Source organism: Carassius gibelio, chromosome B1 (assembly GCF_023724105.1).
Source record: "Carassius gibelio isolate Cgi1373 ecotype wild population from Czech Republic chromosome B1, carGib1.2-hapl.c, whole genome shotgun sequence".
Classification (NCBI taxonomy): Eukaryota; Metazoa; Chordata; class Actinopteri; order Cypriniformes; family Cyprinidae; genus Carassius; species Carassius gibelio.
The window spans coordinates 16076095-16093436 of NC_068396.1; the positions used below are offsets into that span (position 1 = coordinate 16076095).

At 39.0% G+C, this 17342-nt stretch overlaps 1 protein-coding gene across 1 annotated transcript; it reads right to left on the reverse strand.

Moving 5' to 3' along the window:
- Positions 1-8648: 8648 nt before the first annotated feature.
- On the reverse strand, positions 8649-15455 carry LOC127949287 (Kv channel-interacting protein 4-like). Its single transcript, XM_052546358.1, has 8 exons — positions 15231-15455; positions 11334-11458; positions 11129-11198; positions 10607-10677; positions 10280-10387; positions 10039-10143; positions 9100-9162; positions 8649-9012 (listed from the first exon to the last, which is right to left on the reverse strand). The coding sequence occupies exons 1-8, from the start codon at positions 15316-15318 to the stop codon at positions 8965-8967; spliced, it is 678 nt and encodes a 225-aa protein (XP_052402318.1). The 5' UTR covers positions 15319-15455; the 3' UTR covers positions 8649-8964.
- Between the last annotated feature and the right edge of the window lie 1887 nt (positions 15456-17342).

A 17342-nucleotide genomic window follows, 5' to 3' on the forward strand; every position in this document is an offset into this window, starting at 1 on the left:
AGAAATTCGATTGGCCACCCCAGGTGCCCCCCCTATAAGATGTCTTGTGATTGGTTCATTTTATGGCCAATCATTTTATAGACTCTACTGAAGTTCGCGATTCAAAGAAGTGCAGCCGCAGCGTCGGTCGTCAGAGAAACAACCGCTTGTCGCGGACTTGGACTTTTACTTTATCAAGTGTGGGAAGTCAAGACACCAGTGATGAGAAGTTCTGATCATTTTACCGACTCGAACTTTTGAGTCGCGTTCAGCAAAATGAACGAATCTTTTTCCGATTCATTTCGTTCATTTTACCAAAATGTAGTTACGTGTTACTTCCCCAACACATCTAGTACTTACGCAAACGTTGATCACACTATAAACAATACAAAAATAAAATGCTATAAAGATACAGAAAAGATTAATGAATTCTTTACCTGGGTCTTCAGTCTGTGACTAACTCACCTCTTGTCTGACAAGTCTTCGGGTTCAAATCATTCCTTAATCACATGACAGCCACATACGCTATTTCTGACATTTCTGTCACTGTGTTTTTGTAACTGTTTCTTGAGGATCTGTGGTGTGTTATTATTGTATAAATAAATAAAACCTTGTTATAAATAAAATATTGAATAATTTGTCTTTTTGACTGTCTATCAGTAAATAAATACTAGGCTATATAATAATCCAAGTATTTATAGCCTAGTTAAATTTTTTATCCAATTCTGAGTTTGCTGGTATAATAATTGCTTAAATTGGTCTTATATATGTATAAGATGCTTGCTAAAAAAGGACATAATGACATAAATTAAAAGCAAATAACATTTTGAATCCTAAACAAGTAACACTACAGTTCTATAGTCTAATCTGAAGGGTGAACTCAAAAGACATAAATCATACAACAAGGTAATTTTTGGAGATTACAATCCACTGTAAAAAAAAAAAAAAAAACTTCAAAGTGATGTCGCCGTCATAGAGACGACTCGTTCTTCCCTAGTCACATTAAAGATTCGAATCGTTCAAGAACGACACATCACAAAACACCGAACAAAGAGCTGGTAGGTAACCTTTATGCATGGTTTAATATGTTTGTAAGGTTTTCTCAGATCAATATTTTTACACCGTCAGGCTCTGCTCGCGTTGGTCGTGGTTGATTTCAATCGAATGTTCAGTCAAAGTTTAATAAAACACAATAAAAGTAAAATACGCTGCGGGCGCTTTCAAACAATAAACAGTCATGGTGATTTGCATATTTTGTATCAGTTTATTTTGTGACAGTGACCAAATAGCAAGATTGCACCGAATGACAATATGCACAGAATGTTCCATAATAATAATTGTATGGTGACACGTTACTTGTTAATGCATGAGAGTAAGTCAGTTAGATAGTCAGTTAAATTGTCAGGCCTAACTTAGTCATTTACACGTGAAATGACATGGATGCATTCTGTGCATTTCATTCACAATTAGATTTTATTTTTTTTATTTTTTTGAGATTGAGAATAACAGACACACATAAGTGTTTCTTTTGAAGGCAAGGAAGAGAGCAGTGCCAAGCCATGAAGTAAAGATATAGGGAGTTTCTTTCAAAAAAAAAAATATATATATATATATATATATATTCTCAAATGTAACTTAATAGATATATACAGGGATGACAAAAAAACTAAATTAATAAAAAAAAGTGGTTTATTACTGCATTTGTTTACAAGTAACTTTATTCAAGTAAAAAAAATTAAATCAATAAAATCAATAGGATTTACGTAATATACTGTAGTATTTAGCTTTTTTTTTTTTGGTCACTGGCGGCCACCCCATTCGGAGGTAGTGCCCCAGCATGGCCCCCCCACTGAAAATGCTCTAGACACGCCCCTGTTCAAAGCACAACGCAAAACTGTGACATTCACTGATCCACTGAAGCTCAGCAGCGGCGCTAATCCGGAGGGGCGTATACTTACTTGCCGACAACCTGCCAAAATAAAAGCCTGCTGATTTTAAGTTTGAATAAAATGACGCTTTTATTTATTTATTTTTAGACGCTTTTATTCAAAACGACTTAAAATTGGGGAATATATAAAGCGATTCTTCTTAAAGAGGCAAACAAAGAAAGTAGTAGTAAATAGTAGCATTTTATTTTAAGTTTACTACAAATAAATGTATTTGTATTTAATGCTAGGAATGCCTTTTATTTTTAATAATATTATCACACGCCAATATTTAGTTTATTTACTATTATTTTATTTTTAAAAAACGAAATAAATAAAGTGCAATAATATTATATTATTAATTATTTTTTTATAGTTATATTTAATGGGTCATGCTATATGCAGTGTGAGGACCAAACCAAATCTGCAGGTTCTCTTATGAGAACCAGGCTGAAAAAATGATGTGCACCCCTGTACATAATCCATTGGAATGCACCATTTGGATGCCACCATGTACTGGTACCACCTCTCAACATTTGCCAAGAACTGTATGTTCCCTTTCGAAGGGAACTTCGACAATACGTCAACGACGCTATGGGGAACGCCTCAGGTGTGACAGGTGTCTGAAATCAAATATCAACTCACAGCAATCATGCTGACCGGCGACAGCCGTGAATCATCAGCTTGAATGATGAGCGTGCGACCTGGATATAAAAAGGGCGCCTTGAAACCATGACAATATCCTTTTCGTCTTCAGGGACTGTTTTGTCTGATTTAAATGTCTGCTTACAGCGAAAATGAAACGCACATCTAAGGCAAGTCCTAAAAATTTCGTGAAATGTGCTGACCCGTGCCCAAGATATTTGTCGCCGGGTGACACTCACGAGATGTGTGTGTACTGTTTGGGTGAAGAGCACGCACAGGATGCTCTTGAGGGAGCGTCCTGTGCAAATTGTGAGCGTTTTCCTATGAGAACGCTCCGCTCTCGTCTGGCTCTCTTCTCGAGGGAAGAGAGTTCAGCGTCTGGTCCTCGCGGATCGAGTCCCGCTCGTGCCGAGGCAGAGCGGCGACGCGCTTCATGGGGCTCCCAGATGGAGCTCGCTGACAGTCTCGAGGGGGGCGTTAACCTCTCGGACGCGTCATCGGCTGACGAGAGTGAGCTGCAGGGGGATGACGGAGACTTTTCTCCTACTAATACTGCAGCGAGTGCTCTTCAGGCCGGGCAAGAGATGGCTGAGGAGGATGATTTAGATCCTCAACCTCGTCAGCCATCCTGCCCCGTGTACGCAGAGTTGGTGGAAGTTATGGAGCGCGCCACTGACAAACTTCAGTTGCCATGGCGGCGCGCTCAGGGAGAGATCGTTCGCGGTCGTTTGGATGATCGGTTTCTCCCTGAACATAGACCACCAGCTCAGCAGAGCCTTCCATTCCTTCCTGATCTCCATTCAGAGATCGAGAGGGCATGGAAGAAACCGTACTCTGCCCGTATTCATCGACATCAGCGGGGTAACTTCGCTGATGTTGAGGGGATCGGTGAGTACGGTTATGTGTCGATGCCACCCGTTGACGAGACGTTTGCGAACTATCTCGTTTCTGGGCGGGTGTCGACACTAAAAGCTCCGACTCTGCCATCCAAGCCCCTTAAAACCACGGCTCGCTTGAATGGCAGAGCGTACACGGCAGCAGGTCAGGCTGGTGCTGCCCTTCATACCATGGCAGTGCTCCAAGCCTACCAAGCTGACCTGCTGCAGGATCTCGACCAGGGGGCAGGGCTGTCCCCTGAGGCGGTCGCTGAGTTGCGCCGGACCACAGATTTGTCCCTCCGGGCCACTAAACAGACTGCTGCCGCGATCGGCCGATCGATGGCGGCGATGGTGGCCACAGAGAGGCATCTGTGGCTCAACTTGGCTGATATCGGGGAGAAAGAAAAGTCCCTTCTCCTTGATTCACCAGTTTCGCCTGCTAAACTTTTTGGCACCTCCGTTGAGGCGGTGGTTGGGAAGTTTAGGGAGGCGAAGGCACGCTCGGCTGCATTTAAGACCTGTATACCGCTGAGATCCGGGCCCCAGCCCAGGCAGGCGGGAGGACCTGGTCCGTCTTGGTCTGAGGACCGTAGGCAGGACCAGAGGTCTAGTGTCGCCTCTCGTGCCCCCCCTCCATGGAGGAGTAGGACACAGAGGAGGCGAGCCTCCCGCAAAAAGAGGGACTTAAGGGAGGTCATTCAGCACAAGCGCTGCAACGCTCAGCGGAAGTAGGGTCTGATCTCCCTGGAGGGCTTTTTCTACCAGCCCTCTCCCTCTTCTTGACTCCCCAGGCGTTTACGTTACACCAGCCCTGGGGATGGGCCTTATGATGAGAACTATGTTCTGATGGGCCGCCGTAGCAACTGGTTGGTGTGAGCGCCTCTTTTAGGCATGTAAAAGTGGTGGACCCCAGATTCATTGAGAACTCTCTGGCGAGTCTTCACTCCGCACGCCGCAGGTGAACTTTTGGTTTGTAAAATTCTGTGTGTATAACTAACACTGATTGTATTTCTCTACAGACCCTGTTCCCTGTATAGACCTAGGGGGTCATTCTTAGAGGAGCAATTAAAGTATGGACTTTAGGGCCCTGAAGCCTCCCCCAGTTGGTGGCTAGAACGAATTAGGAAGAAGCTCAAAGAAGATTTGGCTTCTGTGCTGAGTATGTGATGGCCTTCCTGTCATAACATTTTATATGCGTGGTGGGCCACCGCTCATTTCTGTTTAGCCTCAGGGCTATTAGCCACCCAGAGGGTAGAGTAGTTGGTCTTCCTAAAAAAAAAAAAAAAAAAAACTTTTTTGCTTTAGGTTTAGACTGACGCTGGCGCTTCAGATAGATCTTCAGATAGATGTCCTGCCTATCGGTTTGTGACATTGGTATCCTGAGTACTCGCTCCCTTGAGCTCTGTTGGGTTTCAGTAGGTTGAGTGTTTTCACGGCCTCTCAATCAAGTAGGCTGTGGCTCCTCCGAGCCCTCAGGTAGATCTATGCTTGTAGGTCGGCCCTCATCCGGGCTGCCTCTGTAGCTGGCCTAGGCTATGCTAGGGATGTTGGAGGCGTGTTGCTAAGTATAGCTGCCACATTCATTATGTGTTAGGCTTCCTCCCCTTGATTTCAGCCTCCTCCCTTAAATGGGAGTTGTTGGCCAAGGCCCGCCCCTTTCTCTGCATTCAGGGGTGATAGAGTAATGCAGGGTGGTAGCTGAGGTAGGATCAGTCTGGCAGGGTTAGGCCATCTTTCGCTCTGCGAAGTGAGAGTTTGTCAGACCCTGCCGAACAGAGATGTTTTTGGGCCTCTAGAGCTGGCTCCACTCAGCCCGTTGAGCTAATCGCTCGACGGATGGGTTGAAGTGGGTTGGCTTGCAATTTAGCCCCCCCGCTCCCCTAGGCTGGGCGCAGGACAAATCCCTGTCACCCTTTGGAGCCACTTGCAGGCCTGCTCCCTGTCTAACATTGCAGGGGCATATGGTTGTTACTCCCCCGCTAACTCAGGGTAGTTTTGAGTAGTCCATTCTCAGCTCTGTATGTATCTACCTCACACCACGATGGCTCCGGTTGAGCAGGGAGTTCTAAACTACATTCCATTCCGGTTTTTGAACTCCGCTCCCTTTGAAGCCAGAGCATTGCCATGGGCTGATGCCTATGCATTTAGTAGGTAGGCCCCTAATGGGGCCTCCACTAGGCAGAATGGCGTATGTTGTACTCCCCTGCTATAAGGGTATTGCTATTTGCTGAGTACACTGCCTCTGGCAATGTGATTAGGTACCAGGATGCTGTAGCAACAGATTTCTGCCGCGAAGGCTGCAGTTGGGTAGTAGGCCCCAGCAGGCCTCCTTGACGGAATAGCCCCCAATAGGGCTCCTAGGCCAGCTCACCTTCGATGGTTGGCCCTGGTAGTTCGGGCAGAAGGCTCACTGCTGATTAGTAGGCCTTAACAGGCCTCCTCTGAGGTGGGTCGCAACATTGTGGAACATACACTTGGACAAAACTATAGGAAAAGTTTTTAATAGTATGGTTCCAGCAGTGTTCGGTAAAGTAGCAGAATAGACTCGCTATCAGCTAGCAGGCTCGCCCAGGCCTCCCTGTTAGGCGAGTCCCCAGCAGCAGTTACATCCAGCTGATTAGACTGTTTCAGGTAGTAGGCCTCTTCAGGCCTCCCTGAAGGTGGGCTCCCACATTTTGTGGTGGTCAGGTAGTAGGCTTTACTAGGCCTCCCTGAGGGTTTAATCCCACATACTGTGGTTACTAGGTGGCAGGCCCCACAGGCCTCCCTGGAGTTGAATTCCCGCTTCTTTGAACTGTCAGGCAGTAGGCCTCATAAGGCCTCCCTGAAGGCAAAGCCCCAAAGACAGTCAACTGGACTGCCAGTCTGGCTCACTATCAGCTATGGTTTTCAGGTAGTAGGCCTCTCCAGGCCTCCCTGAAAGTAAGCTTTCCTGCACTGTGTTTATCAGGTAGTAGGCCTCACTAGGCCTCCCTGAAGTTGAGCTCCCACATACTGTGGTTGTCAGGTGGTAGGCCTCACCAGGCCTCCCTGGAGTTGAGTTCCAAATGACTTTCAGTTTCCACTTAAGGTGGTTATCTGGTAACAGGTAGTAGGCCTCTCTAGGCCTCTCTGTAGGTGAACTCCCACATATTGTGGTTATCAGATAGCAGGCTTCACCAGGCCTCTCTGAAGGTGAGCTCCCACATACTGTGCTTGTCAGGTAGTAGGCTTCTCCAGGTCTCCCTGGGAGTAGTTTCACGGTGATGCTGGGTTTCGTAAGCTAGTGGCCACTTACTTTCAGTTTAGCAGTCCTTATCAGGCAGCTACTGGAGGTGAGTTTGCGCCCTGGCTCGGCTCAAGTTTTTATTCTCTGCTACGGGTTCCCTCCTGGAACCTTTTTATCCTGCTACAGCCTGGTTGCCTACCAGGTAGATCTTATGCTCCCCTCACTGAGGGTCAATGTGAGTATGTGGTCTCCTGAGTCTGGTCCGTCGGTCGTAGGCCTCTCATGAGGCCTCCCAGTTAGATCAGGCCTAAGGCCCTCACAGGCCTCCTCAGTGTTTTTGAAACACAAACACTGGGTAGATCCGTGGATCGAGTAGAGAAACTCCCCTCGCTGGCAAGGGTTGTAAAGCACTACGCTGAGTCATACTCTCCAGGATATCCCGTCTCTGAGATCCGGGCCGAGTGGTTCACTGCCTGCTCCGCAGTTCCTCGGGCTGGATGCCTTCCTAAAGGCAAGTGTCCAGAGGCTCTGTCTTCGGACAGACAGGAAGTGGCCAGTCTGTAGTGTCTTATGTAGTGACACCAGGTCAGGCCTGCCTGGTGGCTTTTCAGGTGGTACATTCCCCTGAATAGTGACTGGCTGGGGTTCCCTCGGGTTCCCTAGCCACATTCCCTAGAAGGGACCCCTTCTAAGAAGTTGAAGTTGTGGTCCTAGGCCCTTGAGCAGGCCCAGGTAGACCTTTCACTAAACTATGTTTATGGAGGTTTTCTGTGGTATCATATAGCTTGGGCTATGACCGTAGGGAGTGCTGTCACTGACAGCCCTGTGTGACCTGAGGGTGAGTGGTTCTAGCGTTCACTGAATGCTGGTTCTGACAGTTGTCACTGCCATTGGGCATGCACTCCCTTTAGCATGGCGGCGTGGGTATTTCGTTCCCCATAGCGTCGTTGACGTATTGTCGAAGTTCCCTTCGAAAGGGAACGTCTCAGGTTACAAATGTAACCTTGGTTCCCTGAGAACAGGGAACGAGACAATACGTCTCCCAGCCATGCCTCAGGGTCTGCCTGCCAAACAGTCCCTTCAGACGAAAGGATATTGTCATGGTTTCAAGGCGCCCTTTTTATATCCAGGTCGCACGCTCATCATTCAAGCTGATGATTCACGGCTGTCGCCGGTCAGCATGATTGCTGTGAGTTGATATTTGATTTCAGACACCTGTCACACCTGAGGCGTTCCCCATAGCGTCGTTGACGTATTGTCTCGTTCCCTGTTCTCAGGGAACCAAGGTTACATTTGTAACCTGAGACGTTTTGTACCTATAAACCTTTTCAATTTCAGATCTTTCAACAGTGTCATTTCTACTGATAAAAGCATAATGAACAACATTAACTAGTGTGTCCGAAGCCAATGACACTAACTACAGACCTCCTGACCTGAAAGAGAGAGAGAGAGAGAGAGAGAGAGAGAGAGAGAGAGAGAGAGAGAGAGAGAGAGAGACTCTGGCTTAGAGGCTCTACTCTTTTTGATAATAAGTAATCATACCAATTGATATAAAAATTTATCAAGGCCTAATTCCCTTATCACTGGTATTATATTCTTGACATTAAAAATATAAAACAACAAAATACATTTAAACTGTCAATTAGTTAAATATATGTTAAAAGTCTAGTTAACATTATTTCATGTTAATTATTGACTTATTATCAGAGATATACTATGCTATTATAAATAGTGTTACCTTGTCCATACCGTACATCCTATAAGGTTTTGCTAACTACTGAAATTTCACATATGGCAACGTGTTACATCATTAAACTAAATTTCAGTGTATTTTTAGGTCCCCTTAGTTTTATAAGTGTCACATTTGATGATCAATAAACTGTATTCAGTCTTCTCCACAAGATAGATCACAAACTAACCCTCACCAAGAATGAAAGAAAGAAAGAAAGAAAGAAAGAAAGAAAGAAAGAAAATACATGAAAAGACCTGTTGCTGGTTATTGAATGGTTTAAAGTTAGGGTTAAAGGAAGAAAATGTGTGAAACAGTCAGTATGAAACAGCTAGTCTGTGCCAAACATGAGCCAGGTCAGTAACCACAGGACCACATTATTATACAATAACACTGATGTTGTGTTTTACAAGTAACATTGCATTTACATTTGCATCACAGAAGAGTCCCACATTTACCAAGGTATACATTCAGCAGTCAGTTCACAAAAGACAATAGCAGTCCAGAACAGCAGCACAGAAAAGCTGGCATTATAACAACGAGTATTATTTATCTAGAAATATCTTTCTTAGTGCTTAGGGTGGATTTCCTGACTAAAATCTAGACAGCATTGTCAAAAATCTTAAGAGACTGCATTATATTTTCATCCTGTAAAACAAAAGCATCAACAGTTGTGTTATTATGCATATTATGGATAGCAAATAAAGGTTTAGATAAAGATCAAATGAGCCATACTTTTTGGCAGCAGTCAATGAATTCATCAATAGTTACTACACCATCCTGGTTTATGTCCATTTTCTAAGGGGAGGAAGAAAAACAAAATAAAAAATGAAACAAATGTGATTACAAGGCATTTTTGCTTTCAAATGTATGAGGGAGGTGTAATCTAGTGATGCACACTGAAACTGACTTTTAACAGAGATTTGAGAGAGGTTTTAATAAATGTTTCTGCAGAATAACCAGGCTGACCTCATTAAAGATGTGAATAATTTAGAATAACAGATTTAATGGTTGCTATATCTCACTACTGTTTCCAGGTGAAATGCCTACCGATTATTTTAAATAACAATTTAATAATAATAATTAATGTAATTTGAATCTAAAATTACAATATTGAAGGAACTCGTAGTGCACTGAAGGTTCTTTCTTTCAGTGTGTATTTGATTGAAAGTAGGGTTTAATGCCAATTTACATTACACGGTTATAACAAAACTGTAGAATTAAAATTGCATTAACTATTTTTAATAGACAACTTGTTCACAATTTAAATGCTATGAAACCATACAAAAGATTTGTACGACCAACAGTGTGATATTTAACCCAAAAAATAATTCTGTCATCATTTGCTCACTCACATATTGTATGACTTTTTTCCTCTGCAGCAAATGTTATGAAGAATGTTGATATCTAAATACTATTTGGTACCAGTGGTGTATTTGTTAGAGCATTAAACGTATCTTCTTTCACGTTACAGTTTTGGAGCAACAAGTGTGATTTTTTTGGGTGAACTATCACTCAAATAGGATTAAACGTCATAATGCTTGTAGCGCCACCCTGTGGACATTTTAACCTGAAAACTTCTATAATATAAAGCAAAATGGTAGGTCTTACATATTTTCCAAAGATACATGCATAATCACTTTTCCTAAACATAAAAGTGCATGAAGGCATTACTTGGAAGAACATTCTGACGTGTTGCCTCAATGCCTCCTCTTTAAGTCGTGGATGGATAGATTTCCCCATCAAATCATAAATAGACTTTAATATATCTAACATTTCCTGAAAAAAAAAAAGATCATACACAGTCTTTGCATTCAGTAATGCTTAGAACAAACCAAGTTTTTTGACAGGAATCAAAACTCAAGATGTAGTTCAGACATTATTTTGAGAGCTTCAGATTAAAATGTTTTCAGACCTCTTTAGTAATCTGGCCATCTTTGTTGATGTCATATAGATTGAAGGCCCAGTTCAGCTTCTCTTCTGTAGTGCCTCTCAACAAAACTGAGAGATCACAGACTAATTCCTGAAAAATAAAATCAATTAAAGCACAGTAAAACTATTGAATAGATAAAGAATTTACATCATAGTGCCTGAAAATTCCTGCTATATTTTACAGGATATACAGGATACAGGATTTAACATTCGAAAATCATTATTTGTCACAAATGTTTGTAAGCAACAACAAGATCATTAATAAGGATATTTTTATCCAAACTATCTAATTAAGATAAAAAATACTTACCTCAAAACTAAGAGAGCCATTTTTATCTTTATCAAATGCATTGAAAAGAAACTGAGCATATTTCGATGAATCTAAGAAAATAAAAAACAATAAATTATCTTTTATCTATTAATCTGTTCAAGTAAAATAAGTTTCTGTGACATATAGAAATACCTAAACAATTTCAATGAAATATTATGATGACAGTCAGCTTTATTATACATTTAAATTTATCTTTTACTGAATTGTCCCATAACAAAAACAGTATTTTGTTTTGAACTGCATCTGGTAATAACAAGGCACACTCCATTTTCCAAAGGGATGAAAAGTTGCATCATTCATTATATCAGAAGTCATTTTATTTTGTGAAAAAAATCTCAAATCATACCACAAGGAGGAGACACAGACTGCAGTGTGCAGTAAAGGTAATCTGTAACTTTTATCTGATTTGCAGTTTCCTATTATGAACTTTACCAAATGTGGTATCATATTGTTAGATTAAACATATTTTATAATCTATAAAACAAATTTAAGTGGACCAACCTCCCAGTGGGAAAAACAGAGCATAGATGTTTTTAAATGTGTCCTCATTCACAACTCCACTTGGACAATCCTAGCAAAAAACAGGACCGGACAAGAAAGCAATATTTAAGACACTGGAATATCTCCAAAGAGAGCAGGAGCCCTACAATGACAGCATCATTTTTAATTCCTACACCCAGCAGGTGGGGTTTAACTGAACTCTCACGTTCTTGAATCCTCTATAGAGTAACTGCAGCTCTTGTCTGGAGAAATGGGTCTGCGACTGCAGTTGCTCCAGATTTTCCGGGTGATACCGCAACGTTGTGCTCTCTTGTTCTTCATCCTCATTATCTACAACACAGCACACACAGCTGCCATCATTTTTATGAGCAAAACAGCTTCAGATTCAAAGAATCCATCTTTGTATTTACTCTGATACCTGCAGGAGTTCAGATACATCCTCGCTTGCATACTGCCCAATGACGCCTAGAGCTTTACCTTTAATTAAGAATCCTGGCACTAGCGGATCCAGTGACACTAATTACACAAACACTTGCCTTTTGATGAATAATGAAAAGAGAGTGACATGTTTTTATGGCTCTGTCAAGGCCATGTTTCCTTTTACACACCATTATCTGTGATTTGAGAAACTACATTAGAGTCTAAACAGATATTGTGTCGGAGATCTGAGACAAGTGTTTAACTGTTGGTAAGAGGAGTCAATATTTGCAGCAACATACAAGTATTTATAAATGTTGTATTTTATATTGCTTTTACACCTATGTAATGGCATTTTGATTCAGTATTTGTATAACTCCTCTGGGTGTTTTGTTATTTAAAGCAGTTCTTAAATCACTATATAGCAGGTAGATAGTATGTGTGTGCGTGTGTGTGTGTGTGTGGGGGGGGGGGGTCAGTATTCATAGCATAAATAGCTTAAAGGGTCTGCTGGCCTGTTTCTGTGAATTTTATTAAATATTCACTACTGTTCCTTGGCAGGTCAGGTAACTAAAGACATTGAGCGGTGTCTCCTTTAGGACATGCATACTACCTCTGTCCCAGATTCTCATGAAGAACGTCCTGGTGCATAGGTTGATACAGTCTCTGTGCTTAATAAACTTTTATTTTTTACATTTCATTGTCCAAGCAAGAGAAATATACCATATCTGAGGAAATACAGAAGACAATGAAAGAAAAAAACATATTGAAGATCTTTCACAATTACAATCACATACTGTGATCTCCTTTAAAACATGCGGTCCTACTTGAACTATTTACTATTTGTAGGTCAAAATGTTCTTGTTAACCTGTTGCTTTTGTATTAAGCAACAGATTAATCCATGCTAAAATTGGAGTACTAGAATGACCCACTTAAAGACTGGTCAAGATGTTACCAGCTGCTCCTAAAACATTATCTATCAAGTCATAGCAGCCACTACTATTCACTGGTCACATTTCACTATACAGGTGGTGCTACAAATAACTAGAGCAGATTTTAGAGTTGTATATGTCTAGTTCTAGATCTTTAATCGGTTTACAGGGAGACATTTTTATGCAGGAAACATCAGTTAACTATCAATTATAGTATTTAATTTAGTATGTGTTATACACACTGGTAAAAATTTTATCTGATGTGCCTTAAAAATTATTCTAGCCTCATTACAAAATTTGTTTTATTGGTATAAAATAAAGGGATTTTTTTTTTTAAGCTGAAAGGAACATCTCTTACCCTATTTACCCCTAAATTGTACATGCTAGAAACTAAAAGATACATATTAATACTTCAAAACTATATATTAGTTCCTTTTGAAAAGGTACTCCCTGAGTGTACATATTAGCGAATTATGCACTGGATATTTAATAGAGCATCTCATCATTAATAGAACACCAGTTTTTATTTTTGTTATTTTTTTTTTTTTTTAATGAGAATTCCTCATTTTAATAGAATGCCTCAGAAGTTTAGATTGGTTTAATTTGATATAGATATGTATAGTATTTTCAAAAAGAAAATAATTTAAATTTAAAGGTGTTCTATTAAACACTGCACAGGATGTGAAAATGATGAAAGTGAAATAACTGGCCTTAAATTTAATTCACATGAGAGAATATGGTATTTCACTCTATTTTAGGCATAAGAATTTAGTTGACACAAACACAAACAGTCAAAACAACATTATCAACCACAGCTCAGATGAAAGAGTAAATGGAAAAGGAATGGTTGCTGATAGAAGAAAACGATAAAAAGGAGCTTAGGGAAGGGAGAAAAGATTGAATGGCTTGTAGTTATTTTTATCTTATGATGCTTTTAAGGCAAAGTAAGAAAACAATCAAATGTTTTAAATTAATCATATAATAAATGTAATCTGCATGCATGAATTTCAAATAGGAAGGTGTGGTCAAGTAGCAGATAAAGCAGAAAAAATTAAAGTCAAAATTCAGTAAAAATGTGGCAGACAAAATTATCTGAAAAAGATACCAGTGTCTGCAATCCTTAATTTATGGCATTATTAAGGGATCATCAGTGTCTTATGGTAGGCTATGGAATGATGGAGTGTGTAATTATATTTAGTCCCACAAGGATATGAAGCACAGCCAAGGGAAAGATGAAATTAATTAGAACTCTCATCAACAAATTTAAGACCATTAATGATTAGCACTGTAATTTCAATAATAACCCATATAGGGTGTGCTATACATTGTGTTGTACATGCCTGCATTATTTTCAGACTAAAATATGTTCAATATTAAAAAATTTGGTTAAATGTGTAATTACACCCTTGAAGAGTCAAAGAAAAAGGGTGTGTATGAATTATAATCACAAGACTGTCTGGAAGGAATTACAACACCTGTTGATTAGCTTATACAATAGGTTTTCATTTAATTGTGACTTTTGTAATGCTGATCACTGCCCAATAATAAAAATATTTTTTAAAGAGATAGATAGCCTATAGCTACTGACAGTTGAACATTGAAAAAAAGTCCTTTGCTGCTACTGTGGTGTTTTTCTTTCTTTCTTTTTTTTTCTTTTTTTTTTTTGAGTGTATTTCATGATTATTGGGTTTATTTACTTTAATAGTGTTATTACTTCTTACCTGATGTCATGGGTTTTTATTGAAAAATAAATTGTTGTTGTATGGGATAATTACATTAAAAATATATATGCATGGGAAACCAAAAAACTAAACAAAATCGGACACTGATTCGAGAGAAATACTTTGTAATATAAAATTATATCTTTAAAAAAGGAAAGGAAAACATGCATTTTGAATGCGTTTCACATGCAATTATTTATTTATTTTTTCAGAAAAAAATGTAAACAGTAAAACAACTGAATTAACCAATTGGAACTGTTACATTGATCTACATTTTTATTTCATTCATTCATTCATTCATTCATTCTCAGATATCAGTGCATGTAGCATTGCCAAGCAATGCAAAAACTGATAGCTAATTTATAATATATACCTTCAGTGCAATGTCGCTTTGAATAAAAGTATCTACTAAATGAAAAAATGTAAATTTAGTTCTAGCTTCGTTACACCTTCCCCTTGGCAAAACTGGCCTTGGTCTTGGTATGGCAAAAGAACACAATTAGTGAAAAACTGACTTGTATTATGTATTATGTCTTTGGTCTTTTGAAAAAGGTCATGGGTTCAGTTCCCAGGGAACATAATGGTAAAAGAAAAAAAATATATAGTCTGGTTGCACTAGAAGTTGCTTTGGATAAAAGCATCTGCTAAATGCATTAATTAATAAAATTAAGTATTGAATCCCTAGGTGGCAACAAGAGCCAATTCTGAACTGAAATATCTCTCAGTCAAAGGCACACTGTATTTATTACACCTTTTACTTTACAGCATGGCACAATAAATGGAATTGGTATTTGGCAATTACTGATCATAAGTTCATGACTATGCTATTGTGTGTGCAAATATCTGTTATGACAATAGTACCCGTTTATGAACAAAAGCTGAGCATGATAAAAGCTGTAATGAACTTCAGGACAACAAAGCTACAGTCAAACGATGAAATGTGCCAATTAAGTTATCTTTTTAGTATCATACAGAGCGGTAGCCTAAATAATATATTCAAAAAGAGACAGTATCAAACTGGTTGACTTTACCTGAGCTCAGAGTTCCTGTGATTAATCGAGCAATATGCTGAGTAAATTTGATCAACTGACGCTTGCATCGCCGCCGTCGGCTGCTCATTTTCAATTAGAGAGAAGGAATGGATTCAAAAGCAAGTCATCTGGTTTATTCCAATGTTCTGTCAGCTTGGATTCCGCTGGTTTCAGTTTCCTGTCAGGTACACGGATGAACAGTGACTCTGAAAGGTGTAAATGCGCGTCAACGTAACAAACACCTGGGAGCGAATCAGTTTCCATTCTCTCTCTCTCTCTCTCTCTCTCTCTCTCTCTCTCACACACACATACACACACACACACACAACACACACACACACACACCTCTGTACATAATGGAGTTCTCTGACTTCCTATAATGTTTAGATTTCTAGGCTCCATTAGGTCTTTATATAAAGCTCTTTTTATTTATGTCAACGGTTTAATCTTTCTATTTTTTATGATATGACCATTCTTTTGGAATCGCCACGTCAGATCATTTAATGATGATGTAATAGCCTACTTCCTCAAGGTAGCCTATTCTATGTATGTTTATACAAATAAGAGAAATAAAAATCAATATGACCATACAATTAAGAAATCAAAACAAAAGTCAATAATATAATTGGTTTATTATGGAAAGAAAAATAAAAATTCCTTTTCTAACACAATGTGATTTCTTTATTGATGGCAATAAAGAAGCCATTATATTTTCGCAATTTGGTCCCAAATTGTTTGTCATATGGGATTCAGTTTAAAAAAAATATTTGTCATATGGGATTTCCCAGTTTTACAGCAGGTCTAACCTTGTAGGTCTTGTCCTATATTCCTGGTTATTCCCAGGGATTTACAGGACTGATAAATACAGGAGTTTGGCTGAAAATTAAGTTGCTTTGGATAAAAGTGTCTGCCAAATTTCCTCTATATGTTCAGTATTTTGTTCAATGAAATTACAGTCAGACATTGTTTGACTCAAGAGGATGCAAGGGGATTGACTCAAGGGGTGCACTCAGAATTGAATTTATTTTAACTAAAAATGACAAGTAAATAGTAAATAAAAATAAATAAATTAATGACAATCAATAGCACAAACAAAAACAATAAAAAGATACAAATTAAATTAACAGTACTTATTTTTTTTTCAGTTTGGTTTTACTATAATCTGTTCAACTGTAGTAAAAAAACAAAAAAAAACAAAAAAACAATGGATAGTCTTCACTGTATAATGAAAGGCAGCTGCAGGTTTATTTAGGCTGCTGTCTCTTCAAGATCTCATACAGTATATTCTCTATGCTTACTTTTTTAAATAATTTAATTATTAAAAGTAAAAATACTTCTTCAATTATCAAAAAAAAAAAAAAAAAATCATCCATCCTAATACGAGTTGACATCTGATTTCTTAAAGTGACTTACAGGGGTACGTTTTACCTTTGTAATGGTATCATTTCCATCTATGTCAAACTCAAAATGTATGTTTAAACTTTTAAAAATGTATATTTAAAACAATATAATAGTAAGTAGAATAAGACAAATAAGTTACCAATAATATGAAATTAGTATTAATAATATATATATATATATATATATATATATATATATATATATATATATATATATATATATATATATATATATCAATCAATCACCTTTATTTATATAGTGCTTTAAACAAAATACATTGCGTCAAAGCACTGAACAACATTCATTTGGAAAACAGTGTCTCAATAATGCAAAATGATAGTTAAAGGTTCATCATTGAATTCAGTTATGTCATCTCTGTTCAGTTTAAATAGTGTCCGTGCATTTATTTGCAATCAAGTCAATGATATCACTGTAAATGAAGTGACCCCAACTAACCAAGCCAGAGGCGACAGCGGCAAGGAACCAAAACTCCATCGGTGACAGAATGGAGAAAAAACCTTGGGAGAAACCAGGCTCAGTTGGGGGGCCAGTTCTCCTCTGACCAGACGTATATATATATATATATATATATATATATATATATATATATATACGTACTACAGAGGGTGTACAGTAGAATACAAAAGTGGCTTGCAAGTACATTTTCAGTTTAATGAGGCTCAGAGGTGGCATGAGTGTGATTAAATTCAC

Coding starts and splice junctions, on each gene's coding strand:
- LOC127949287 (XM_052546358.1), bottom strand. CDS start 15,318: ATGAGCAGCCGACGGCGGCGATGCAAGCGTCAGTTGATCAAATTTACT. Junction 11,199..11,333: donor TCTATAGAGGATTCAAGAAC/GTGAGAGTTCAG, acceptor GTTTTTTGCTAG/GATTGTCCAAGTGGAGTTGT. Junction 10,144..10,279: donor ATGGCCAGATTACTAAAGAG/GTCTGAAAACAT, acceptor TTTTTTTTTCAG/GAAATGTTAGATATATTAAA.